At 40.8% G+C, this 26801-nt stretch overlaps 1 protein-coding gene across 1 annotated transcript in view; it reads right to left on the bottom strand.

Annotated features, from left to right (window-relative positions):
• Positions 1–26801, bottom strand: part of PKHD1 (polycystic kidney and hepatic disease 1 (autosomal recessive)) — a 450125-nt gene that overhangs the window by 260294 nt on the left and 163030 nt on the right. The window contains exons 38-43 of the mRNA XM_018039183.1: positions 11937–12147; positions 11360–11517; positions 7905–8096; positions 3903–4028; positions 461–517; positions 90–220 (exon numbers count right to left, since the gene is read on the bottom strand). Of these exons, the coding sequence (XP_017894672.1) occupies positions 90–220; positions 461–517; positions 3903–4028; positions 7905–8096; positions 11360–11517; positions 11937–12147 (875 nt within the window). The remainder of the gene's footprint in view (positions 1–89; positions 221–460; positions 518–3902; positions 4029–7904; positions 8097–11359; positions 11518–11936; positions 12148–26801) is intronic.

Below are 26801 nucleotides of genomic sequence, written 5' to 3'. Positions count from 1 at the left end.
ACAACACTGATGCTGCCACTCGGGATAATTTTCAGAGTGAACATTATGCCTCTCAGCTCCGATCTCCCTGGAGGATCTGAAGCTCTTACCTCTATAACATTGGTGGGATGGCGGATGTAGATACCAGACGGTGTCACCACTTCAGGACTGGAGAGTCCCTCAGCACCAGAAACACGAATGATCACATTGTTTCTTATTACGTTCCCCTGTTCTGACCAGTCTAATTTAAGAAAAGGGGATTCGCCAACATCATTAATACGTACTCAACCCAACATTCTTATTTCTACTAATATATGTTATAGTTCTCATCATGCGTATACATATATTATATAGACAGCTGTAAACATCTAGTGTGTTCAACAAATTTAAGACATCTAACATTCTGCCAGCAGCCCTGTCTATAAAATGTATGACAACTTAAACAGATGGTAATAAATTTAAAACCTATTTACATATTTACCCTTTTCTCCTCCAGAAATAACCTCCCAAGGGATATACCTTATCTCGGGGGATGTACCTGAGAACAAAAAGATGATGTTAATTCAGCACATTTTGTGCCACCCAGGAAAATGAGAGCTTCTTTAATACTATTTCTTGTTTTGGTGTGGCTTGCTTCAATTTGTGCGTGTGTTTTTATCTATGAATCAGACAGACACAGACTATGTGAACCTTTTAGTTCTAGAACTTCATGAATCAGTGTGAGTGAAAGTCACTCTGTCGTGTCCAACTCTTTACGATCCCATAAACGGTAGTCCATGGAATTCTCCAGGCCAGAATACTGGAGTGGGCAGCCTTTCCCTTCTCCAGGGGATCAACCCAACCCAGGAATCAAAGCAGGATATTCTGCACTGCCGGCGGATTCTTTACCAACTGAGCTATCAGAGAAATCAGAGGCTCATTTTAAATACAAAGAACAAAGAAATAGATCTATTGTTTTACTTCTTAAGAAGAATCTAAGTGACTGTCTCTGTAGTTAAATGGCACACGCTCCCCTGTTATGTCCAGCCCCACCCTGAGCTCTTTGAATTGGCCACCAACCATCTGCATGCTCCTCTCTTCCCCTGGAAGATCTGGAATGTCCTGGATAAACAGGCTAGACAGGATCTGAGACACTCACACTCAGATCGGAGGTTTGAAATAGAACAGAATAAAAGGGCATGGGCCACGCTACAGAAAGGCTTCCCAAGTGGCGCTAGTGGTAAAGAAACCGTTCGCCAATGCAAAAGACTAAGAGACGCAGGTTCAATCCCTGGGTCAGGAAGATCCCCTGGAGAAGGAAATGGCAACCAGCTCCAACATTCTTGCCTGAAGAATCCCATGGACAGAGGTGCTTGGCAGGCTACGGTCCATAGGGTCACAAACAGTCAGACACAACTGAAGCAACTTAGCACACACACATGGATTCTGCCGAGACTCGGTCAATCATGCAGCATCCATACAGAGCAGCCCCACAGATCCCCTTTCTTCTAGGTCTTCAGATATCTGGGTTTCCTATGTCATTTCATGCATCTGAGCCTGCAAACTTATTTTGCATGAGTTGAGTAACTTATCTAAAATTCACTGACAGATATTCTAATTCTATCACCTACAACACAGTAGAGATCAAAGAGCCTCCACTCACGATATCCAAGCAGTCAAGGCCAAATTCCTCCTGCAGGTTTCATTCCTTGCCTAGTTAATACCAATTCCACAAAATTGTTTCCCTCTAAAATAATATTGTTATGGTGCCTCCCTGAATTTCTGCACCAGGTTTCAACAAACTTTTCCCTTACAGAAATAAAAGTAAAAATAAGCAAAGCCAGCCTTCCATGTGTTAGTCTGACTGCCCTGTCCTTTTCCAATCAGACTGTCTTGCACCTGATAACTTCTATTGTCCTTAGCCCTTAGCCTTTTAGAGCTGGTGTTAGTTTGTGCTGTGCTTAGACACTCAGTCATGTCTGACTCTTTGGGATCCCATGGACTATAGCCCACCAGGTTCCTCTGTCCAGGGGGATTCTCCAAGCAGGAATACTGCAGTGGGTTGCCATGTCTTCCTCCCCATGATCTCCCCAACCCAGGAATCAAATCCAGGTCTCCCACATTGCAGGCAGATTCTTTACCGCCTAAGCCACCAGGGAAGCCCTTGAATTCTGGAGTGGGTAGCTTATCCTTTTCCAGAGGATCTTCCTGACCCAGGAATTGGACCCAGATCTCCCACACTGCAGGCAGATTCTTTACTGTCTGAGCCAGCAGAGAAGCCCATGAATACTGGAGTGGGTAGCCTACCCTTCTTCAGGGAATCTTCCTGACCCAGGAATTGAACTGGGGTCTCCTGCCTTGCAGGCATATTCTTTACCAGCTGAGCTACCAGGGAAGCCCGGGAGTTAGTTTACATGATCCGTATTTTCTCACTAAACTATTTCCCTCCCACAGTTAGAACCTTTCCAGCTTTTATCTTAACAGATCATTCCTAAATGAAACATGCACATTTTCCCACTGATGATATCACAGAATTAATTTAAATAGGAAACACTAGCTAACAAGTACAGTTACAGTTTTCCTTTCAGTGAAAACCTCTGATTTGACTATTCTGATAAAACCAGAGACCTTTTGTTCATTAACAGATTTATTTCTTTCAACAAATATATCTCCAAATGCACTATTTAAAAGTTCTGTTAAGTACTAAGGAGATGATGTTCGCATGAAATCTGGTATTAATAGAAAAACAGACATTGATCAGATGATCAGAAACATAATGTATAATTTTAAATCAATAAGTAATGATTGGTGATAAAAGAGTTTAAACAGACAGACTTGATTTGGAAGTGTTGGGGAGGGCTATCATAGAAGAAGAATGAATGGTATGAACAGAAGGCAAGAGCTGTGCAAAGGTCCTGAGGCAGGAGAAAGTGTGGCCTTTTGAAAGAATTAAAAGAGGTCAGTGTAGTGAGAGTACAGAGGGAGAGAAAAAGAGCAAGACAGGTATACCAAGGTTAGTAGAAACAGTGTCACTGAGGGAGTTTTTTAAGCCAGAGAAGAAATAAATTCTTAAAGGGCTTTAAGATGATGCAGCCTGGTATTTTTAAGGATAACTCTAAGCATCACAAAGGGAATGGACTTTAGGAAACAAATGTCAATACAGAGACCATTTAGAAAATTCTTAAAACATAGGCTTCTTCAACAAGCCACAGAAGGAGTGAAGAACAGGATTCAAAAATGTTTAATTCCTTGTTCAACATCCAGGTTTGACACTTCATGAGGCTGCACAAAGACATATTTATGTGACTTTGAATTATTGTTAAAATTGCTGACAGTAAATTTTGTATTTATTGTATATTGATTAACATGAACTGAAATGTCCATCTTTAAAAATCAGTTTCCTGAGAGACAGACTTACAGACATGGAGAACAGACTTGCGGTTGCCAGGGGGGTAGTGGGATGGGAGAAGGAAGGATTTGGAGTTGGGGATTAGCAGATGCAAACCATTATACAGAGGATGGATAAACAAGGTCTTTCTATAGAGCACAGAGAACTATACTCAATATCTTGTGATAAACCATAATAGAAAAGAAAATGAAAAAATAATATATATATATGTATATGTATATATGTGCATAACTGAACCATTTTGCTGTATAGCAGAAATTAACCCAGCATTATAAGCCAACTATACCTCCATAAAATTTTTAAAATAAATTTAAAGAAATAAAAAATAAAAATCCATTTCCTATGGGTAAAGCTTAGTAAGCCAATTAAAGATGACTGAATTTACAACTAGAATTTCAAACTACAGCCTATTTCTAAAGATCGGAGACTAAAGTTTTTACAAATTGGAAATTCAAATCTAGGAACAATAATTTTTTTTTAAAAATAATGCATCCTCCACCACAATGTCAAAGTTAAACCAGCTCATTTCACTTACCCACCAGCAGTGCATGGCCTGAAATATCATAGAACGCGTTACTGTCTACCTTCAGGCTTGAGGTCTGGGACACACTGAGGCCTCTGCTGAAGGACCGCCACACTGTGCAACCCTGAAAATAGGAACCTGAACAACAAAGAGGAAGGTAAACAGTAGGGAATCTCAAAGGTTCCTCACATTCTATTGATCATCCCCAAATACTGCTAGAATATAACTAAGAACACTCTTCCACACAATAATAAAATTCAAGATATAAGGAGCTGGCAGCAGCAATTTAAAAAACAGGCAGCTTAGACCAATGTATCTTAAAGACACCAAAGATAACCAAAGTGGAATCCAAGGGCCACATGTTAGAAAAGAAAACCATCTGAGAAAGAGATAGTATGGCCAACCATGAGGAATGTATGGCTCTGCAGATGTCCTGGTGGCCGCCATCTTTGGTATCTACTCTTTGGACTGCCCTGGTGGCTCAGCCAGTAAAGCATCTGCCTACCATGTGGGAGACCCGGGTTCAATCCCTGGGTCGGGAAGATCTCCTGGAGAAGGAAATGGCAACCCACTCCAGTGTTCTTGCCTGGAAAATCCCATGGACAGAGAAGCCTGGTGGGCTACAATCCATGGGGTCCCAAAGAGTCGGACATGACTGAGCAACTTCACTTCCACTTCTCATCACAATGTAGTGGATAACAGGTCAAGAAACAAACAGCTAAGGCTTACAGACCAATTGTGACCTCTGAAAACTGCATCCAGCATGAGGAGAGGTAGTCGTTATATCTTGAGCTATGAAGTTATCCTTTTAATTGAAGTATAGTTGATGTACAGTATTTCATGCATACAGCAAATTCAGTTATACATATATACGTGTATATATGTATATATATATGTGTATATGTGCATATATATGTATATATATGTGTATATATATGTATATATATGTGTGTATATGTGTATATATGTATATATATGTGTGTATATGTGCGTATATACATATCGGAGAAGGTGATGGCAACCCACTCCAGTACTCTTGCCTGGAAAATCCCATGGACGGAGGAGCCTGGTAGGCTGCAGTCCATGGGGTCGCTAAGAGTTGGGCATGACTGAGCGACTTCACTTTCAGTTTTCACTTTCATGCACTGGAGAAGGAAATGGCAACCCACTCCAGTGTTCTTGCCTGGAGAATCCCAGGGACGGGGGAGCCTGGTGGGCTGCCATTATGGGGTCACACAGAGTCGGACATGACTGAAGCAACTTAACAGTAGCAGCAGCATGTGTATATATACATATTCCCTTTCATAAACTTTTCCATTACAGATTATTACAAAATATTGAACACAGTTCCTTGTGCTATACAAAAGGTCCTTGTTGTTTATCTATTTCACATATGTGAATCTGTTAATCCCAAATTCCTGATTTATCCAAATTGTAAGCAAAGCTAGAGATCAGTCTGAGGACCAGAACTCTCACATTTGCATACGGTGGTTTGTGGAACTGGAGGGGAAATACCTTCTACTGTGCTAAGAGAAACTGACATTTACGAAAATCATTACACTGGCTCCATGAACATATTTTATGACCTCCCAAATCGATACATGTGGACTGAATCAATTAATGAACAACTATTTACTGAGTATCAACTATATATTTCAGGAATTATGTCTTGTGCCAGAGGTATAAAGATAAATAAAACTAAGTAAATTCTGCATTTGTGTATCTTGAGTCTGATGGAGAAAACTCACATTAAAATAATTAAAATATTTTATTTGTATAATAAAATTATAAATCCTGAAAAAGAAGCTTTGTATTATTTCCAGACAGTGAGGGAAATTATATCGATACCAAATGTTTGAAGTATTAGAAAAATGGCTTTGGTTTATGTAATAATTTGACCTTTAAATTGGGACTCTCTAGAAAAATCTCAACTACAATGTCTCCATAGACACAGGGTCTATAGATTCGCCTTGATCCCAGTACCAGATGCCTTCACATCACTCACTAATAAGTTAGCCCATCCACACCCACTCATGTAGGAAACACTGCCTGCTGCAGAGTTTTCCTGACCAGGTCTCCACCATAACATCACTGCTTGCCCCTCGGAATACAACGGTACATCTGAACAACCAGTAAGGACTAATGTGTTAACAGAGCTATAGTGGGTGAGTTCAGGGAACGGTAAACCTCTAAAGGAAACATCAAGCAAAGATTCTGACACCCTCTAACTCCTGTGACTGAGGACAGCTGGCCACACAGGTCATGAGAGCCTGTAGGGCATGAAACAATAAAGGATTCTTTGGCAAGCGTGCCAGAAGTTTCTAACCTCTGGGTTAATGGGTTTCCCCCTCCCAGGAAACACATTTGCATTTTAACAGAGACCTACAGGAGATAATGTATTAATTCAGTGGATTTCAAACTTTGGTTAAGCACTGAAAAGTAAAAGTGAAAGTGTTAGCTGCTCAATCCTGTCCAACTTGCAACCCCATGGACTGTAGCCTCCCAGGCTCCTCTGTCCACAGAATTTTCAAGGCAAGAATACTGGAGTGGATAGCCATTCCCTTCTGCAGGAGACCTTCCCAACCCAGGGATCGAACCAGGGTCTCTTGCATTACTGGCAGATTCTTCACCATCTGAGTCACCAGGGAAGTCCAAGCACTGAACCCTTTTTCAAATAAAACCTAATAAACATATAAATAAATAAAGGTGCAGGTACTCTAAAGCAGAGGTTGAGGAGGCAGACTGAGTAAATTTTTGATGGGGAGCTGTTGATTATGTTCAATTGATAACCACTATGTGACTGCTCCCCTCACGTCTACTGGAACTGACCCACATCAAATATTCCTCAGCATTATAAGCACCAGGAGACGGAAGAACCAGAAAGAAGGGTACAAAGATTCTGATCATCCTAATGTACTTGGGAAAGAACCATGTGAGGGACCCATGCCCCTAATGAGTGTAGAAATAAATAAGGTGGAAGAGATCTTAGAAAATTAGGAGAGGTATTCTTGGCAAGCAGATAATTTGAAATGAGAAAAAGTGCTGCTAGCCAGGATCCTGCCTTCAGTGACCTCATGGATTACCTTGTCAATGTCTGTTGTAATCCTAGCACTTTTCAAGCCCCACTGATCCTCCCGTATGCCCTGATGTGCTTTGTCAGGCATTGACTTCTGGAGCACCACCTTACCAAGAAAGGGAGAGCTTGACTGTGCGGGTGTTGAGGTGCTGAGGGCAGAGGAGCGTAACCATGCAACGGGGCTGCTGTCCTCAACACTCAGCATCTGTACCCATCTCTCAACTCCATATATCAGACTCTAGCATTGGAATTTCACCCTAGATGCTCCTACGCTCCTCCAACTTTGATCTCAGAGCCTTTACCAGTACATCTGGTCATGTTCTTCTTTTCTGATTCTGATCTTTTTATCTACTTGTCCCCACCTGCCTTGGATGTCTGCTGCTTCCCTCGTGTCTCTTCAGGTCTGGCCAAGGTGTGCACGCTCTGGCTGCTCTCTGTCCCCAGGAAGAGAGCCTGGTTCTCAGCCATTCTCCCCACTTTTCCCAGGCAGGGGATTCCTCTGCGTTAGGACATCTTCCCAAAGTGCTTTCCACTAGCCTTGACTGATAATTTATACTATTTAATGTCAATCTATCTGTAGCTACAAACCCAGTACGTTGTAGTAGCAGGATTCAAAACATGGATCTGTGTGGTTCCCTCCATATCTGCTGTAACTATAGTAACATTTCCCAAAGGGAAACTTGGATTACTTGTTCCAGAATCAGGTTTAAAATTCAGTTTTTCTAGGCTCACTTTGGATCACAATTTGTCTGAGACAGGGTCTCTACCTAAGAATTTGAATAAGCTCTCCAAGTGACTCTTTGAGCCATAGATCTACGGTATAGTTAGCCATCTCTGAACCCCCCATGTTCCCACATACCACCTACCAGGACCCCCTTGCATGGAGAGCCTTGAACATAGAAGAAGAAAGATGAGACAGCATGCCTGGACCTCCTCACCTCTCATAGCTCCTATCAGCACCAGTGAGCTCACGTGCTCACGGAAGGCTTGCCCCAAGTCCCGGAACTGCACTCCCTTCAACTGGACCCGGCTGGGCTCCTCCGGAAAGGACTGAACGATGACTCTGGCCCCCAAATCCCTGGATCCCAGCATCTTCTCACTCTTGGAATACAAACAGTTCTGCAGATCACCTAAGACACAGAATGAAGTCAAGGGGCACAGAAGAATGTACAACACGATTCTAATCAAATCTCCCAGCACGAAAGGCACTGTGGGCACAAAGGACAGACCATGACTGTTTATTTAATAACCTTACTTCCCTTTTACTTCAATTCTCCCCTTTGGATTATTAATTAAAACATCTGATAACTAGAACATGATGTTGCCTTCACTCTATTATTTCTAGAAGCCCCCGAATCAATCACCTTAATTATTATCACAAAAAAGGCTGACTAGAACCCATTAAACCCAACCTAAAATAGATGCTTATTACAATCCAAAAGATCCCCCTGAGGGAGTGTGCAATAAAATGACCCTCTGGTGGTGGATAATTGAAGGGAAGACATGTGAGTGCTAAATGTAATCACATCTCTTTGCTGTCCAGTGGGGTTTTCCCAATATTTTGCTGCTTTATGGTTTGGGGACATAGCAATGATGCCATCGAAGAAATGGAAAAGGGCTCCAGAGAAAGGACTGAGCTGCCCCCATACCAACGCCTCAGTCCCAGCAGAGCCCTAGTGAGGACACATGGCATTTGGTGGGGTGAACTAACTTCAGTATGGAGAAGAAATCATCTCCTGAATTAACTCTTTATTATCCAGGTTAATAAACCAATGAAGAAGTGCCACTAATACAAAATTATGGATCATTCTAACAGTCATCTCTTGTCAGTCTCAAAGAATGCATATCAGTTCAGTTCAGTCGCTCAGTCATGTTCAACTCTTTGCAACCCCATGGACTGCAGCTCATCAGGCTTCCTGTCCATCACCAACTCCTGGAGCTTACTCAAACTCATGTCCATCAAGTCGGTGATGCCATCCAGCCATCTCATCCTCGGTCATCCCCTTCTCCTCCTGCCTTTAATCTTTCTCAGCATCAGGGTCTTTTCCAATGAGTCAGTTCCTCACATCAGGTGGCCAAAGTATTGAAGCTTCAGCTTCAGTCCTTCCAGTGAATTTTCAGGACTGATTTTCTTTAGGATGGACTGGTTGGATCTCTTTGCAGTCCAAGGGACTGTCAAGAGTCTTCTCCAACATCACAGTTCAAAAGAATCAATTCTTTGGCACTCAGCTTTCTTTACAGTGCTACTCACATTCATATATGACTACTGGAAAAACCATAGCTTTGACTAGATGGACCTTTGTTGGCAAAGTAATGTCTCTGCTTTTTAATATGCTGTCTATGTTGGTCATAGCTTTTCTTCCAAGGAGCAAGGGTCTTTTAATTTAATTCCTGCAGTCACCATCTGCAGTGATTTTGGAGCCCCCCAAAATAAAGTCTCTCACTGTTTCCATTGTTTCCCAATCTATTTGCCATGAAGTGATGAGAATGAACATATTAGAGGTGAATAAAGAGGTGTTTGGTATTTGTACATTTTATCACCATTTTAACCATGTATGCCAGTGAGCCACAATATTTTCCAGCATCTAGGCCTCTTGGTATGGTTTTTGGCTACTTTGTTCCCATATTTGAGCTCCATAAAAAGAAGAGGTGAATGATAAGTTATTTTTTAAATGAATGTCTATGAATTTTGTTTTATTTTTGGAATTTTTTAGTCATATTTAAGAGTTGTGGTAGAACTAGGGATTATTTTTTTCATTAGGAGACAACAGATTTATAATGGCCCAAACCTAGAGGCATGATCTCTCTTGGAGCCTGATTAAATGCCATGTTTTGCACAATACGATCTGAGAATACCTGTATGAGAATTACCAAGAGAGTCTGTAATTGACTGCAGGTGCCAGCTTAGCAGAAATGTTGAATTTGGCAGTCACTGCATTCCAGCCCACTGGATGAAAACTTTTTTTTTTCTATCAGAATGACACAATTGTGAACTAGATGACTAGGGAGTGGGGGGCAGGGTCAAAGTCCCTCTTACCCATCCATATACCAAGATTATGCCCACAGGCCTCTATACATAGACATGGCTCAAATCTTTAACTCCGGACTTGACATTTCTTCCAGGCTCCAGACATCTCCAGTCACATCCTGGCCTGGCATCTCAACATGTACAAAATTAAACTCATGATCTCTACCTTCCCACCCCCCAAACCTGTTTCCCTTCCCATCTCAATAAATAGCCTCCTCATCCATCCAGAGCTCATGCCTGGGAGTCATCCTTGACATCCACACCATTCTGGACCAAAGTTGACAAATGATGTCTTCCCAACATGTGAAAGCCTCATAATCTACAGCCTGGGAAACCAAAACATAACCTACTAAACTAACCATCCCTGAAATAGATGTTTAATAGGTACATCAGTGTGATTCAGTGCCTGTTATTCTTCTCGAAGATAGATTGACTTTTTCAACCACTTACTTAAAGTATGTGGTAGTTTCACTCAGAAAACAAACTCCAAAAGTGGGAATGGTACGGGGAGGGAAGAGCCTTCCAAGTCTACCTCATTAGAACATGCTGCCTGTATTGCTGACTCTGGCATTAAGCACTTTTCCTGAGAATTGTAGAGAAGGATGGGAATCAGTTTCATTATAACCTCTGACCTGAAAATTTAATTCAACTCTCCAGATTTTATTATATAACAGGAATATTTTTTTCTCCCAAGAAATCATTAATTTCTCAAGCAGATACTGTTGCCTGTCTCTTTCACAAGGGGGTTGAGGGCAGGAGAGGAAATGATGATTTATCAAGAGCATTCTGAAATCTACAGAACACAGTAGGTCCCCTACATTCATACCTTCAAGTTTCAAACTTTCAAAGATTCAAACGTGCATTCTGTCAATGTCAGGCATGAGTGAAACCGCAGCTTGCGCTCCGTCTCCTGTTGCTAATGATCCTTCTCCTTTACCATCTTCCAAGTCCTCTCTCTCCTCCAATCAGTAGCTCTTGCCTGTTCACTAGATGCCAGCCCCTATATGCCAGCGCTTTTACTGTACTACTGTACTTTTCAAGGTACCTTACTGGAAGATTTAAAATGTTCTTTATTTTTGGGGGGGTTGCTTGCTTTTTTTATGTATTACTTATATGAAATGTATTATGAACCTATTATAGTACAGTACTATAAGCCGATTGTGTTACTTGAGTATGTAGGCCAGCTTTGTTGAACTTACAAACTGGACTTACAAACATGCTCTCAGAAGATAACTCGTTTGTTTGCAGGGGACTTACTGTATTAGGAACACACTAATTGAAAGAAGTCAGCCATACCACATATCATTGAACAGTAAGAACATTGTTTCTCACCCATTATAGACTTCCCAACAAATCGGTCTCTACCTTCTGAAGCACTGGCCCCCTGGCATGAAGCAAGGAACTGCACTCTCTCATCAGTGAGATTTCCCTGTATGGTAATACTCCTGCTGAGTAGAACCAGCATGACCTTTAAAACATGGTGTTCTCCAGCCACCCAATTCTCTGTGGAGTTGTGAGAATATCTGCAAAGAAAAAAAAAAAAAAAAAGAAATCTGAAAATAACACTCCAAGTCTTATAATGAATAGTAAGCCACTAAATTAGCCTAATCCTCCATCTGGGACTCTATTTCTTTAGAAACTCAGACACAGAAGAGTGAAAAATAGGCACACGTGTGCGAGAATTAGGAACTATGCTGACTATTGCAGTGACCATCTACAAAAAGACAAGAGTTCTAGTGTCTTATAAGAGAAACTTATTTAAGACGTCTAAATATTCCAAATATCTCACATTTTGTAATTTTCTTGCCAAAATGTCTACTGTGGTTTAATGTAAATGATATTATTGAAAGACAAACAAATGTCTTCTGACCAGCTGTGCTGGTCACCAACACAGTTAAGACCTCATCTTGCATCTAAATGGAACCAAGCTGACATGCAGTACCTCAAGGGTGACCTCAGCTGGAGGTCTGTGCTATGCGCAGTCTCCACGGTGACAATCTCTTCCTTAGGCTTGGCACCTTCAGCACCCATCCCGCTGATGACAAGGACTTCGTCCCCAGCGTGCCAATCGACAGCATCTTCCAGCGCCAACACTGTGTCATGGGCGTTGGCAGCTGCTCGAAGATGGGTGACCACTACTTCTGGGAGAGAACCTAAAGCAAGTCCAAGGGAAACTTGCCTTTAGACATTTTTAAAACTTAATATGAATGTGACGTTATTCAGCCAAAGACTTTAGTGAAAAAAGAATCTGGGAAATCAAGCTTCAGGTTCTGTAAGCATCACTGCTATCACCAAAGGTGATATCACTATATGACCTTTTTGGATATTAGTTTTCCTGTCTGTTGCATGGTGACAATAATTCAAGACAGAGAATGGTATGGGGTGAAAAACACAGGGTTGAAGTCATACTAGATTTATGCTGAATTACAGTCTTGCCATATTCTAACTATGTTCCTTTGGATAATATACTTAGAGGTGGGTTTCACTTTCTTCAGTTAGAAAGCAGAAGCAGCAAACTTTCCCTCCTAGGGGTTTAAGACAATTTGATGAGACAATACCTATAAAACATGTAATCTGGACTTTGCCACATAACAACCCCTCAATATATTTTAGTCTTCTCTCTTCCTTCCCTGCATCACACTGTTTTGAGGATAAAATTTATCACCTCGTTCTTCCAAATTAAAACCAATGACTATGAATTTTTAAACTTAATGACATTGAAGCATGTATAATATCATATATGAAACGAATCACCAGTCCAGGTTCGATGCATGATACTAGATGCTTAGGGCTGGTGCACTGGGATGACCCAGAGGGATGGTATGGGGAGGGAGGAGAAAGGAGGGTTCAGAATGGGGAACATGTGTATACCTGTGGCAGATTCATGTTGATGTATGGCAAAACCAATACAATACTGTAAAGTAATTAACCTCCAATTAAAATAAATAGATTTATATTTTTTAAAAAAGACTTCAACTCACTGTACAAATAGTGATCATAGAGTTAAAAATAAAAATTAGCATCAGAATGGTCAACCTAAATCTTGGTGTGTTAAGTAATCCCTTCTTACTCTAATATGGGGTATATCTAGGGACAGGATGGCTAAGCAGAGCAGAAAAAAAGTGGAATGTGTGACCCTAAATAACTTGGTTTGGTTTAGGCTCCAGTGCAACTATCTGACCCTCCCCAAACCATAAGCTGCTCCTTAACCAGCAAAGATTCAAGAAGTAAACTAGTAAACTAGTCAGACTTGTAGTTTACTCTGGCCTTTTTCAACAAGGGTCAAGGAAGAGATTTTTTTTTTTTTTTTCCAGCCTTTATCTGGAGGAGTAACTCAGAAAACACAAGGCTTCCTCCCAACTCCTCTCCTTGGTACAGTTCCTCCTCCTTCACAATAGATCATAATTTACCTTTAGCCCACAGCAACCTCCTGTCCTCCCTTGTTGAACTAAAGTAATAATATTTGAATCTCTAACTACAGAGGTGGCCAACAATAAATCATTTTCAAATTATTTTAAACTTCCCTCTTTATTTATTTGTCTGTGTTGGGGAGTGGTGGCACTTGTACCAGTAATGTTGTTCTAGGCTTAGAAAGGTCTCTGGGTTAATGATATAATTTCTGAAGTTTACTCGGGCAATAATTTTATCTTAAAAAGAAATTCCCAGAGTTCAAAATTTCTAATTATAGAGCAGGTGAAAATTAAGACATAAATCATGTCTAAAGAAAATAATTTTAATTTTGTTCCTGTTTGTATGTTTTAACCTTTGGGAACAATAAATGAAATAAAGTCTATTTCAGTGTATATGCATATTTATATATGTGTGAATTTCTATAATCTGTTCTTCCAACTCTACACAGAAACATCTCTATCATGCATCAAAAATGTCTGTCAATGACAAAATATGATGGCAAAATACAATTACACACTGTGATCAATAATAATTTATAATAATCAATAAGCAAAGAGCACCCTACTATGCACCTATCAACAAGCAGCTGCATGTGTCAGAACCAAAATTTGACACAACAAAGTTATTTTTCAACTAAGCAGTCTTCTAAATAACAGTCAAGTCAAAATAAATGGAAAAAATCACAGGGGATCTTTGAAGCGAATTTTTTAACTATTAATATAAACTTAAGGCCTTTCAAATGTTGACAGAGCCTCTAGAAAGCAGTAAAATTATCTCATAACTTATTCACTCTCATTGCAAAAATGGCACACCTCTATGTGTATAACTAAAAGATCAATCTGGGTGTTTTATGAGTGCCAGCCTCATATCTGTAGCTATATAGCAGATATGAATATTTGGATGAATTACCATCATCTCAAACTTGAAAGTGAAAGTCTCAGTCATGTCTGACTCTTTGTGACCACATGAACTATAAAGTCCATGGAATTCTCCAGGCCAGAATACTTGAGGGGGAAGCCTTTCCCTTCTCCAGGGGAATCTTCCCAACCCAGGGATCAAACCCAAGTCTTCAGCATTATGGGTGGATTCTTTACCAGCTGAGCCACAAGGGAAGCTCAAGAATACTGGAATGGATAACCTATCCCTTCTCCAGCGGATCTTCCTGACCCAGGAATCTAACCCGGTAGATTCTTCACCAACTGAGCTATCCCAGACAAATATTCTCAAACTTGAGAATGTCAAAATGAATGTAATAATCATCTAAGCTAGATCCTCTATGAACAACTTTTAATCCTCTGGCCATTGTGCATTGTTCTTTTTTAGTTACCTCCCTTGTTTGTTCATTAATCTGCAGTATCTGCCTAATGAGACACCTCAAGTGAAGAGGAGCTAAAGAGGATCTTGATGAGGATGAAAGAGGAGAGTGAAAAAGCTGGCTTAAAATTCAGCACTCAAAAAACTAAGATCATGGCATCCAATCCCATTGCTTCATGACAAATAGAAGGGAAAAATGTGGAAGCAGTGATAGATTTTATTTTCTTGGGCTCCAAAATCACTGCTGATGGTGACTGTAGCCATGAAATTAAGACACTCGTCCATTGGAAAGAAAGCTATGACAACCCTAGATGACACTTTAAAAAAGCAGAGACATTACTTTGCAACAAAGGCCTGTATACTCAAAGCTATGGTTTTCCCAGTAGTTATCTACAGATGTGAGAGCTGGGCCATAAAGAAGGCTGAGTCCTGAAGAATTGATGCTTTAAAACTGTGATGCTGGAGAAGACTCTTGAGAAACACTTGTAGAAAAAGATCAAACCAGTCAATCCTAAAGGAAATCAACCCTAAATATTCAATGGAAGGACTGATGCTGAAGCTGAAGCTGAAGCTCCAATACTTTGACCACCTGATGCAAAGAGCCAACTCACTGGAAAAGACCCTGATGCTGGGAAACATTGAAGGCAAAAGGAGAAGAGGGTGGCTAGATACAAGATGGGATGCGATGAGATGGCTGGATAGCATCACTGATTCAATGGGCATGAGTTTGAGCAAGTTCCAGGAGATGGCATCACTGACTCAATGGACATGAATTTAAGCCAACTCCAGGAGATAGTGAAGGACTGAGGGGCCTGGCATGCTGCAGTCCATGGGGTTGCAAAGTCAGACACAACTGAGTGACTGAGCAACAACAGTGATCTGCCTACAGCACTCAGCAACCAATTCCCGAACTCCCTTCTGGACCTTCAAGAGTCTCCATAACCAAACTCCACTTTATCATCTCTGACTCCTTAATAAATTCTCCATTCCAGGAAGTCCAGTCTCTTCTCATTTAACGAGATCATCCCTGACTCTACCCCTCTGTCTGTTCTGTCTCTTCCACCAGGTACCCAGTCTTCTTCAACCCACTTGTTCTCCTAAGAGTAGCTCAAGCCTCACCTCTCCCATTGGACTTCAGGAGCCGTTTTAGCCCATGCTGATGTCCACTGACTCCTATAGACCCACAGTGAGAAGGGGGTTCCTATTGAGTAAAAGGCTTGTGTACATCTGGGTCTAGGCATGCCCAAGCATGTCTGGCTGGTCTGTGGGCCATTTGATTGGGTTCTTTTGCATAAATGGAAGAGACGGGCAAGGATGACAAAGATGCATTGGTGTGTGCCTCAGACATGGGTTTTCTCTCGTGGACCCATGACTGAACCTGAAGAAAGACCCTGAGGGAACTCTCTAGATAGACTTTGTACCTGATGCTCCTCTGCTTGGGATTCTTTCATCAATTCACTGTCTCATTCTTCAGAATGATGTTCAACCTGGTCCTTCAGAGAAGTCTCTGAGACCTCCAGACTAGGTCAAACTCAGCATCTATCATATCACTGTCTCCCTCTCCTCTCTAGCCCTTAGCACATGTGGCTTGACCTCTATTATTGCTCTTTTCCATCTCCCCTATTAAACATGGCAGCAGAAGTTATCCTATATCTGCACAGTGTCATAGTAACACACATCATGTCTATCACAGTGTCTTGAGTGTAATAATTGTCCAAGAAGTAAAGACTGAAGGAGGAAAAAATCATGACCGAAACACGGAGAGGCAAGCACCCCAAAGTTTCGGCAATCAGATGGTCAGGAGGCACCCCAAGTGACAAAGCTAGTGGCTTTTGGTTCCAACATGGAACACAGCACATTTCCACACCTGGGGGTTGGCCCACTTGGGCAGCAATGAAAGCTGCACCCTTGGCACCCTGTGCTCAGCATTTCCATGGCAGGTACCCAATGCAATGGCAGCAGGGAAGCCCCAGGGCCTTTCTGAAGGGAGGACAATGATCAAGAAAACCAAAATAAAAGGAAAATGGACTAGTTGATGATATTTGTCATGAGAACACCTGTAACAAGCAGGCAGGGACAAAGGGCTGGAGGCTCTGTGAGAGTCAAGGCAGGCAGAAATATTCTTTTTTATCACTACTCAAATATCTACAGGCTGCAAGGGTTCAGGGAGCCTGGAGAAACTTGAGTGATGCAACCTACAGTCAGCACTACATATTTCATATCAAGTTTTTCTGTAATTGCTACGGTACATATACCTCTCTCCCCACCTTGAATGCAAGGCCACTCCATCATGTCTCTTTTACACAATGTGTAATACAATTGTGACAATGTCACAATTTCTAGCGCAGTCTGATTAGCACTCAACTCATAGAGATTTAAACTATTTTGATTATTGCCATCCAGACAATCACCTACAAACTTCCATCAGAAGTGTACCTCAGTAAATATATAACATGTATGTAAAAAGCTGAAAAATAACATGAACATTATTGAGAACTTAGAATAATTCCAACCTGTGCTAATCAGTGTTACTCTAAAGTAAGAACTGTTGCTTTTCTGGGTTTTGTTTTGTTTGTCCTTTTAACAGTCTGTACTGATTAGGAAGTTAAAATAATACTTTGAGGACAAAATCACATAGCAGGAGATGTCAGCACCAAGTTCTGAAACTGGCTCCTCTGAATCCAGAACCAAAGAACTGGACACATAATGGAATTCTAGCCGCTAGAAATAATTGTATATTAATGTACCCAATTAGCTTTGATATGCAAAATAGTATATCCTTTATCTTATAAATATTATTTAAAAGTTGTACAAGGCAGACTGACTGACTTCTCTGATGAAGGCAGCATCGTACACATTTCAAATGTGAGTCATTTCACCTTTCAGAACTCTTTGTGATAAATTTTTTTACTATTTTAATTTTTATTGGAGTATTGTTGATTTAAAATGTTAGTTTCTGCTGTACAGCAAAATGAATTAGTAATACATGGCTTCCCAGGTGGCACTAGTGGTAAAGAACCCACCTGCCAATGCAGAAAACACAGGAGATGCAGTTTCGATCCCTGGATCAAGAAGATCCCCTGGGGAAGGGCATGGCAGCCCACTCCAGTATTCTTGCCTGGAGAATCCCATGGACAGAGGAGCCTGGCAGGTTACAGTCCATAGGGTCACAAAGAGTCAGACACGACTGAAGCAATTTTGCACACATGCAAGCATACCCATACGCACTCTTTTTTTAGATTCTTTTCCCATATAGGTCATTACAGAATTTTGAGAAGAGTTCTTTCTTCAAAAACCCAGGTCAGGTGGCCCTCTTCCATTCTTAACAATCAAAAAATATATTAAAATACAGTTTAAAAAGCTCAATAATTTTATGCATATGCTTACAGAAAAAAAGATTGTTTCTCTTGACTTATAAGTTAATACAATGTTTAACCTATTTGGGCTTTCAACATTGACCTGTTAACCAACAAGTTATTCATTTATGCCCACTAATGACTTTTACTCAAAATTGTATTTCCTACAAATTATTGTTCAAGTGCTTCAGCACATTCATCCATAATTACACCAGCCCAGAGAAGCGTCCTGCCAAATGGGCATGGAAAGAAAGATCATCATTGTGGGTTAACACACTTTAAAATCACTAATTATCTTCCGTTTGTTTTGTAAGACTTCAATCTTTCAATTTATTCCAAGTGAGTAACTGCCAAGACCTTTCCAGATCAGTAAGGGAGTGGGTGAGGAGGGAAACAGAGAGAGAGAAAAAGAAAGGAAGGGAAAAGAGGAGGGAGGGAGGAAAGAATCATTTCATGAAAATCATGTTCACAACATAATCGAAACATAAAGAAACTCACAAAAGGACTAGAAATGTTTTTCTCAAATATATGCAAATTATTTTCCCTATTTCTGGATGCAGCTTCACCATTATCCACAGCAAAACAATGAATGCTATTTTTTCTTTGGTGTAGATGAACATCTGTGAAGCACTGGGAAGAAAGACATAAAGGGAACAAAGTCACTGTCTTCCAGGGTCCATAAACAGTACAGGAAATAGGCAAAACATCATAAATGTACTCTGTTAAGTGCTAAGACAAAAGGACACTCAGGGTCCACCAATGAAGAGATACGGAGCACCTCACTCACACAGAGGAGGGGGCTGTTTCCAGGAATGCTTCCCAGAAGATGTGATAACAGAGCTGGGTCTTGAAGGATAAGCCAGAGTTGAGCAGAGAACAAAATGGGCAGAGCCCTCCAGGCAAAGGCGGCAGTGTGTGCAGTGGTGAGGGCTAACAGGACACATTCAAATAACCGCCATAGAAGAGGCAAGGCCGGAACGCAGGTGCATGGCAGGGAAGGGGACCTGAGGAGGGGCAGTGGGGATGTGCCTGGAAAGGTGAGCAGGACCCACCCGAGAGGGGTCATTACAGCACTTTTTAAAATTGGAGGAAAGTTGATTTACAATATTGTGTTAGTTTCAGGTGTACAGCACAGGGACTCAGTTATGCATATATATACATCTGTATTCAGATTATTTTCTTTTAAAGTTTATTACAAAATAATGAGTGGAGTTCCCTGTGCTATACAGCAGGTCCTTGTTGATTACCTATTTTACGTACCTTTTCCAGTCCTGTGGCCACTGCTGAGTTTTCCAAATTTGCTGGCATATTGAGTGCAGCACTTTCACAGCATCATCTTTCAGGATTTGAAACAGCTCAACTGGAATTCCATCACCTCCACTAGCTTTGTTCATAGTTATGTTTTCTAAGGCCCATTTGACTTCACATTCTGGGATATCTGGCTCTAGGTGAGTGATCACACCATCGTGATTATCTTGGTCATGAAGATCTTTTTTGTACAGTTCTTCTGTGCATTCTTGCCACCTCTTCTTAATATCTTCTGCTTCTTTTAGGTCCATACCATTTCTGTCCTTTATCGAGCCCATCTTTGCATGAAATGTTCCCTTGGTATCTCTAATTTTCTTGAAGAGATCTCTAGTCTTTCCCATTCTGTTGTTTTCCTCTATTTCTTTGCATTGATTGCTGAGGAAGGCTTTCTTATCTCTTCTTGCTATTCTTTGGAACTCTGCATTCAGATGCTTATATCTCTCCTTTTCTCCTTTGCTTTTTGCTTCTCTTCTTTTCACAGCTATTTGTAAGGCCTCCTCAGACAGCCATTTTGCTTTTTTGCATTTCTTTTCCATGGGGATGGTCTTGATCCCTGTCTCCTGTATAATGTCACAAACCTCCATCCATAGATCATCAGGCACTCTATCTATCAGATCTAGTCCCTTAAATCTATTTCTCACTTCCACTGTATAATCATAAGGGATTTGATTTAGGTCATACCTGAATGGTCTAGTGGTTTTCCCTACTTTCTTCAATTTCAGTCTGAATTTGGCAATAAGGAGTTCATGATCTGAGCCACAGTCAGCTCCTGGTCTTGTTTTTGTTGACTGTATAGAGCTTCTCCATCTTTGGCTGAAAAGAATATAATCAGTCTGATTTCGGTGTTGACCATCTGGTGATGTCCATGTGTAGAGTGTTCTCTTGTGTTGTTGGAAGAGGGTGTTTGCTATGACCAATGCATTTTCTTGGTGCTGTGAAAGTGCTACACTCAGTATGCCAGCAATTTGGAAAATTCAGCAGTGGCCACAGGACTGGAAAAGGTCAGTTTTCATTCCAATCCCAAAGAAAGACAATGCCAAAGAATGCTCAAACTACCGAACAATTGCACTCCTCACACGCTAGTAAAGTAATGCTCAAAATTCTCCAAGCCAGGCTTCAGCAATATGTGAACCGTGAACTTCCTGATGTTCAAGCTGGTTTTAGAAAAGGCAGAGGAACCAGAGATCAAATTGCCAACATCTGCTGGATCATGGAAAAAGCAAGAGAGTTCCAGAAAAACATCTATTTCTGCTTTATTGACTATGCCAAAGCCTTCCACTGTGTGGATCACAATAAACTGTGGAAAATTCTAAAAGAGATGGGAATACCAGAGCACCTGACATACCTCTTGAGAAACCTATATGCAGGTCAGGAAGCAACAGTTAGAACTGGACATGGAACAACAGACTGGTTCCAAATAGGAAAAGGAGGACGTCAAGGCAATATACTGTCACCCTATTTATTTAACTTCTATGCAGAGTACATCATGAGAAACGCTGGGCTGGAAGAAGCATAAGCTGGAATCAAGATTGCCAGGAGAAATATCAATAACCTCAGATACGCAGATGACACCACCCTTATGGAAGAAAGTGAAGAGGAACTAAACAGCTTCTTGCTGAAAGTGAAAGAGGAGAGTGAAAAAGTTGGCTTAAAGCTCAACATTCAGAAAACGAAGATCATGGCTTCTGGTCCCATCACTTCATGGGAAATAGACGGGAAAACAGTGGTGGACTTTATTTTGGGGGGCTCCAAAATCACTGCAGATGGTGACTGCAGCCATGAAATTAAAAGACGCTTACTCCTTGGAAGAAAAGTTATGACCAACCTAGACAGCATATTCAAAAGCAGAGACATTACTTTGCCAACAAAGGTCCATATAGTCAAGGCTATGGTTTTTCCAGTGGTCATGTATGGATGTGAGAGTTGGTCTGTGAAGAAAGCTGAATGCCGAAGAATTGATGCTTTTGAACTGTGGTGTTGGAGAAGACTCTTGAGAGTCCCTTGGACTGCAAGGAGATCCAACCAGTCCATTCTGAAGGAGATCAACCCTGGGATTTCTTTGGAGGGAATGATGCTGAAGCTGAAACTCCAGTACTTTGGCCACCTCATGCGAAGAGTTGACTCATTGGAAAAGACTCTGATGCTGGGAGGGATTGGGGGCAGGAGGAGAAGGGGACGACAGAGGATGAGATGGCTGGATGGCATCACTGACTCAATGGATGTGAATCTGAGTGAACTCTGGGAGATGGTGATGGACAGGGAGGCCTGGCGTGCTGCGATTCATGGGGTCGCAAAGAGTCGGACACGACTGAGCAACTGAACTGAACTGTACTGAATGTGTATATGTTAATCTCAACCAACTTTGAACAAATGCATTCCAAATTGCAAACAACCAACTAGGATGATAATTCTTTGAAATCAAACTATCTGTGAGTTAGAGGAGATCCCTTTTGTTTAGAAGACTGTGATATTAGCATTAAAACAAGACAATCTGGCAAACTAAAGAGATGGCATGAGGCATTTTGCACCGAACATTTCTTCCTGCCCTTGAGAAACATTTGCTGTGATTTCTCCCTTGGATGAAGGCAAACCCTGGCAGGGGAATCCTGCGCAAGCTTGACTCTGTGTGTGCACTGCAAGCCTTCTGCAGCCTTGTTGTAATCTCCAGTGGTACTGGCTAAGCCATCCTATATAGATGCAGACCAACAGGCTCCAACCACAGCTGATCAGCAAACATTTCTGCACTGCAATGAACAAGACCTGGGACTACATCTGCTCCCATTGCTAAGAATTCTGCCATTCATTTGGTAGAAAGGTTTAGATCAAGGCTAACCAAGGTTATCTGGATGGTGCAACGAGCCCTACTCTGATTGAAGGCCTTTTCTAGAGGTATGAAAGAAAGGCTAACTTTTGTTTTTAACCAATCTGAGCTTTACTGTTGGTGCTACGATTTAAAAGTGACTGAGAAGAATCAAAGGATAAAGTTCAAAATGCTAAGGAAATCATATAATGTAAGATAAGTGGAAATATCTAGAGCACTGATCCCAGCTCCTGTGAGGATTTGAGGCCAGTTCAACAAATGAGCCTCCTAGGCCCTCCAGAATAGTGTGGAAAGTTCTTTAGCTAGAGGGGCATGATCCATTGGTCAGAGCTAAAGGCTTCTGCACTTATCTTTAACACCCACTTCTATTCATGGTCAAATATAATATATATATAAAAACCCAGATATATTTCTACACAATTGTTTTGATAATCATCGCTATGGATTATGCTATGGAATGGAGTAACAGTGAAGAAACAGCTAATTTTTAATGACATCATTTCTTTTAGAAAAGCAATAAATATATAATGTTTAACACAAAAATACAGAGAAGCAAAAGACAACAATAAAGGCATTCATCACCAGTTATTACAACAGATTAATATATATCTTTTCTATCCTTTCCCTATATTTGTATGTTGGCATTTCATATTATGTATAAACAAAAATTCTAGAATTCTGTACATATCATTTTGCTAAATTTTCTCACTTAATAGAATAGGAGCATCTTTCATTTGTATTATATACTGTGTAATATCATGATGATATCATAGTATACCACTTTTTAAATGTCTATTTTAAATACTAACCCATTATTTTTTCATATTCAGTTTTTTCTCAATATTTCCCTTTTATAAATAGTGCAGATGTGACCATTCTTGAGCATAATTTTTAGGCATACTCATGATCATTTCACTACTTTAAACTCCTAAAAGTGACATTGCCATATCAAGGCAAATGCCTAGTTTTAAGCTGTTTGATTTTATTACCAAATAGTCTCACAGGAAGACCGCACATGCTCTACACACACTAGCAGTACATATGAATGCCCATCCCTCAGACATTCTACTACTTCTTTTTAATATTGACCAAATTGATTGTTAAGGAAAAAAAAATCATTTTTACTTTTTTTTGCATTTTTGTGATTACTAATGAGGTGAAGGTAGGAGAAAACTCAAAAAAATAAAGCATAATCTCTCTCCCCTGTGAACACAGCACTGTGAACACACCCAAGCACGCCCCACATGAATTCATGCTGGTCATTTGCATTAACTGCACTGATATGTCTATTCACACCCAACACCAGAACTTAAATTTGTTGTTAAAAGCTCTTTATTTATAAAAGACAGTTATTTGTATCTGTATCAAATAAGAAATTATGATAAAGGAATGTATTAGTTTCCTAATGATTCAACAAATTAACCACAAAATTAATGTCTTAAAAAACAAAGCAGACGTATTGTTTCATGATTCTAGATGTTAGAATTCTGAAGCTGGATTCACTGAGTTAAAAATTCAAGCAGAGCTGGTTCCTTCTGGAGGCTCTGAGAGGAAAATCTGTTTCCTTGTCTTTTTTGGCTTCCAGTGGCCACCTCTATCCCTTGGCTTGTGGCCCCTCCTTCATCTTCAAACACTCACTCCTCTCTCTGCTTCCACCACTGCATCTCCTTCTCCTCTGCCTCCTCCTGTATCCCTTTGATAAGGACCAGTGTGATTAACTTGGGCCCACTTGAATTATCCAAGATAATCTCCCCATTTTAAAATCTTTTACTTAATCACACTTGCAAAGTTTCTGTTGCCAAACCTTCATGACTTCCAGGAATTGGGGTATGAACATATTTGGAGGCCTTTTTTCAGAATAGCATAATTGCATTGTTGAATCAATACTGTTGAGAAAATGGACTAGCCATTTGGAAAGAAATTAGATAATGAACTTATCCACTACATCAAAATAAATTCTAGATGAACTAAAGAAGGGGTTGGCAAACATTTTCTATTCAGAGCCAAACAACAGATTTTGGTCTGCAGGCCAAATTGTGTCTGTTGCAACTGCTCCGCTCTGCCACGGAACCAAGAAATAGCCATAAACACACCTAAACACATGGGCATGGCTGAGCTTCAATAAAATTTTGTTTGCAAAAATAGATAATGGGCCAGATTTAGCCCATAGGCCATTGTCTTCTGACTTTGGATTAAAGGCGCTAATGTGAAAAAAATAAAAATGTACCAGGAAACAAACAGATAAATGTTTATATAGCCTTTGGATAGGTGAGAATTTTCTAACCAGGAAATCAAAGGCAGAAACCACAAAAGAAGGTATCTGTAATTTTGCCATTATAGAAATCAGAAAATTCCATAAAAATAATAAAGGCAAATAACAAATTGGGGAAGAACCAGTTTCTTTGTCCCCCTATCAAAAATACTACAAAGGGAGTCAAAAGTAACAAAGCCCCACATAGATAACCAGAGAAAATTAAAACTGAAGAAGAACATTCCAGAAACCTGGAAGGAGTTTCTTGTGTTTGTCTTTCTGCCACAGGTAAACACCAGCTATATGTATGTAAAACAGCAGAAAGCCCAGGTGCATCATAAGCCCTTGAAGAGGATGGAGTGAATATCAGTTACCTCCTCTTCCAGGCCCCAGTTTCATCATCTCTGAGATGAAAGTAACAATCCCAGTGGTTCCTACTTCACAGAGTTGTTGTGAGAGTTAAATGAGAGGGAAGAATGGAAAGTAGCTTTGAAAATTTTTAATATAAAGTGCCAGAATCTCAGTAAAAATCCAATTTTTAACAAATACTGAATATAATGCCCAATTTAATGATACTCTTTCTTCAGGACCAGGCTGAAAGCAGTAATATTAATAATACTGCTTTGATGATACATGTGGAAGAATTCTCTTTGAAGGAAAAATCACATGCTCCTGCCTATGGAGCATTCCATTTACTTAACAAAGCTGGATTTCTTTTGCTACTCAAAACATAAAAAATGTAAAATCTAGAATACATTAACCATTTAATAAGCTAAAGGAAAGTTGTGCTTCAGTCACATCCAACTCTTTGGGACCCCACAGACTGTAGCCCACCAGGCCACTCTGTCCATGGCATATTTCCAGCAAGAATACTGGAGTGGGTTTGCCATTTCCTCCTCCAGGGGATCTTCCCAACCAAAGGACTGAACCCATGTCTCCTGTGTCTCCTGCACTGCAGGTGGATTCTTTAGCACTGAGCCAAGAGGGAATCCTGAAAGAAGGTTGCTGCTGCTGCTAGTCACTTCAGTCATGTTTGACTCTGTGCAACACTATGGACTGCAGCCTGCCAGACTCCTCTGTCTATGGGATTCTCCAGGCAAGAGTACTAGAGTGGCTGTCATGCCCTCCTCCAGAGGATCTACCCAACTCAGGGACAGAACTTGGGTCTCCTGCATTACAGGCAGATTCTTTACTGCTGAGCCACCAGGGAAGCCCCTGAAAGAAGGTTCAGATCAGTTCAGTCACACAGCCATGTCCGACTCTTTGCAACCCATGAACTGCAGCACACCAGGCTTCCCTGTCTAGCACCCAACTCCTGGATCTTGCTCAAACTCATGTCCACCAAGTTGGTGAAGCCATCCAAACATCTCAACCTCTATCATCCCCTTCTCCTCCCACCTTCAATCTTTCCCAGCATCAGGGTCTTTTCCAATGAGTCAGTTCTTCGCATCAGGTGGCCAAAATTTTGGAGTTTCAGCTTCAGCATCAGTCCTTCCAATGAATATTCAGGACTGATTTCCTTTAGGATGGTCTGGTTTGATCTCCTTGCAGTCCAAGGGACTCTCAAGAGTCTTCTCCAACACCACAGTTCAAAAGCATCAATTCTTTGGCACTCAGCTTTTACAGTCCAACTCACACATCCATACACAGCTACCGGAAAAACCATAACTTTGACTTAGACAGACCTTTGTTGGCAAAGTAACGTCTCTGCTTTTTAATATGCTCCCTAGATTTGTCATAGCTTTTCTTCCAAGAAGCAAGTTTCCGTTAATTTCATGGCTGCATTCACCACCTGCAGTGATTTTGGAGCCCAAGAAAATGAAGTCTGTCACTGTTTCCATTATTTTCCAGTCTATTTGCCATGAAGTGATGGGACCAGACAACAGAGACAGGGACGACAGAGGATGTGATGGTTCGATGGCATCACCGACTCAATGGACATGAGTTTGAGTAGACTCCAGGAGTTGGTGATGGATAGGGAGGCCTGGTGTGCTGCAGTCCATGGGATTGCAAAGAGCTGGACATGACTGAGCTACTGAAATGAACTGACTGATGGGACCAGATGCCATGATCTTAGTTTTCTGAATGTTGAGTTTTAAGCCAACTTTTTCACTCTCCTCTTTCACTTTCATCAAGAGGCTCTTTAGTTTCGCTTCACATTTTGCCATAAGAGTGGTGTCATCTGCCTGCCTGGGTTATTGATATTTCTCCCAACAATCTTGTGCTTATGCTTCATTCAGCCCAGCATTTCACATGATGCACTCTGCATATAAGTTAAAACTTACTCCTTTGCCAATCTGGAACCAGTCTATTGTTCCATGTCTGTTTCTAACTGTTACTTCTTGA

This window comes from Capra hircus, chromosome 23 (assembly GCF_001704415.2).
Source record: "Capra hircus breed San Clemente chromosome 23, ASM170441v1, whole genome shotgun sequence".
NCBI classification, from domain to species: Eukaryota; Metazoa; Chordata; class Mammalia; order Artiodactyla; family Bovidae; genus Capra; species Capra hircus.
Note: the sequence above shows the minus strand (reverse complement) of the source record. Positions and strands in the feature narration are given on the sequence as shown.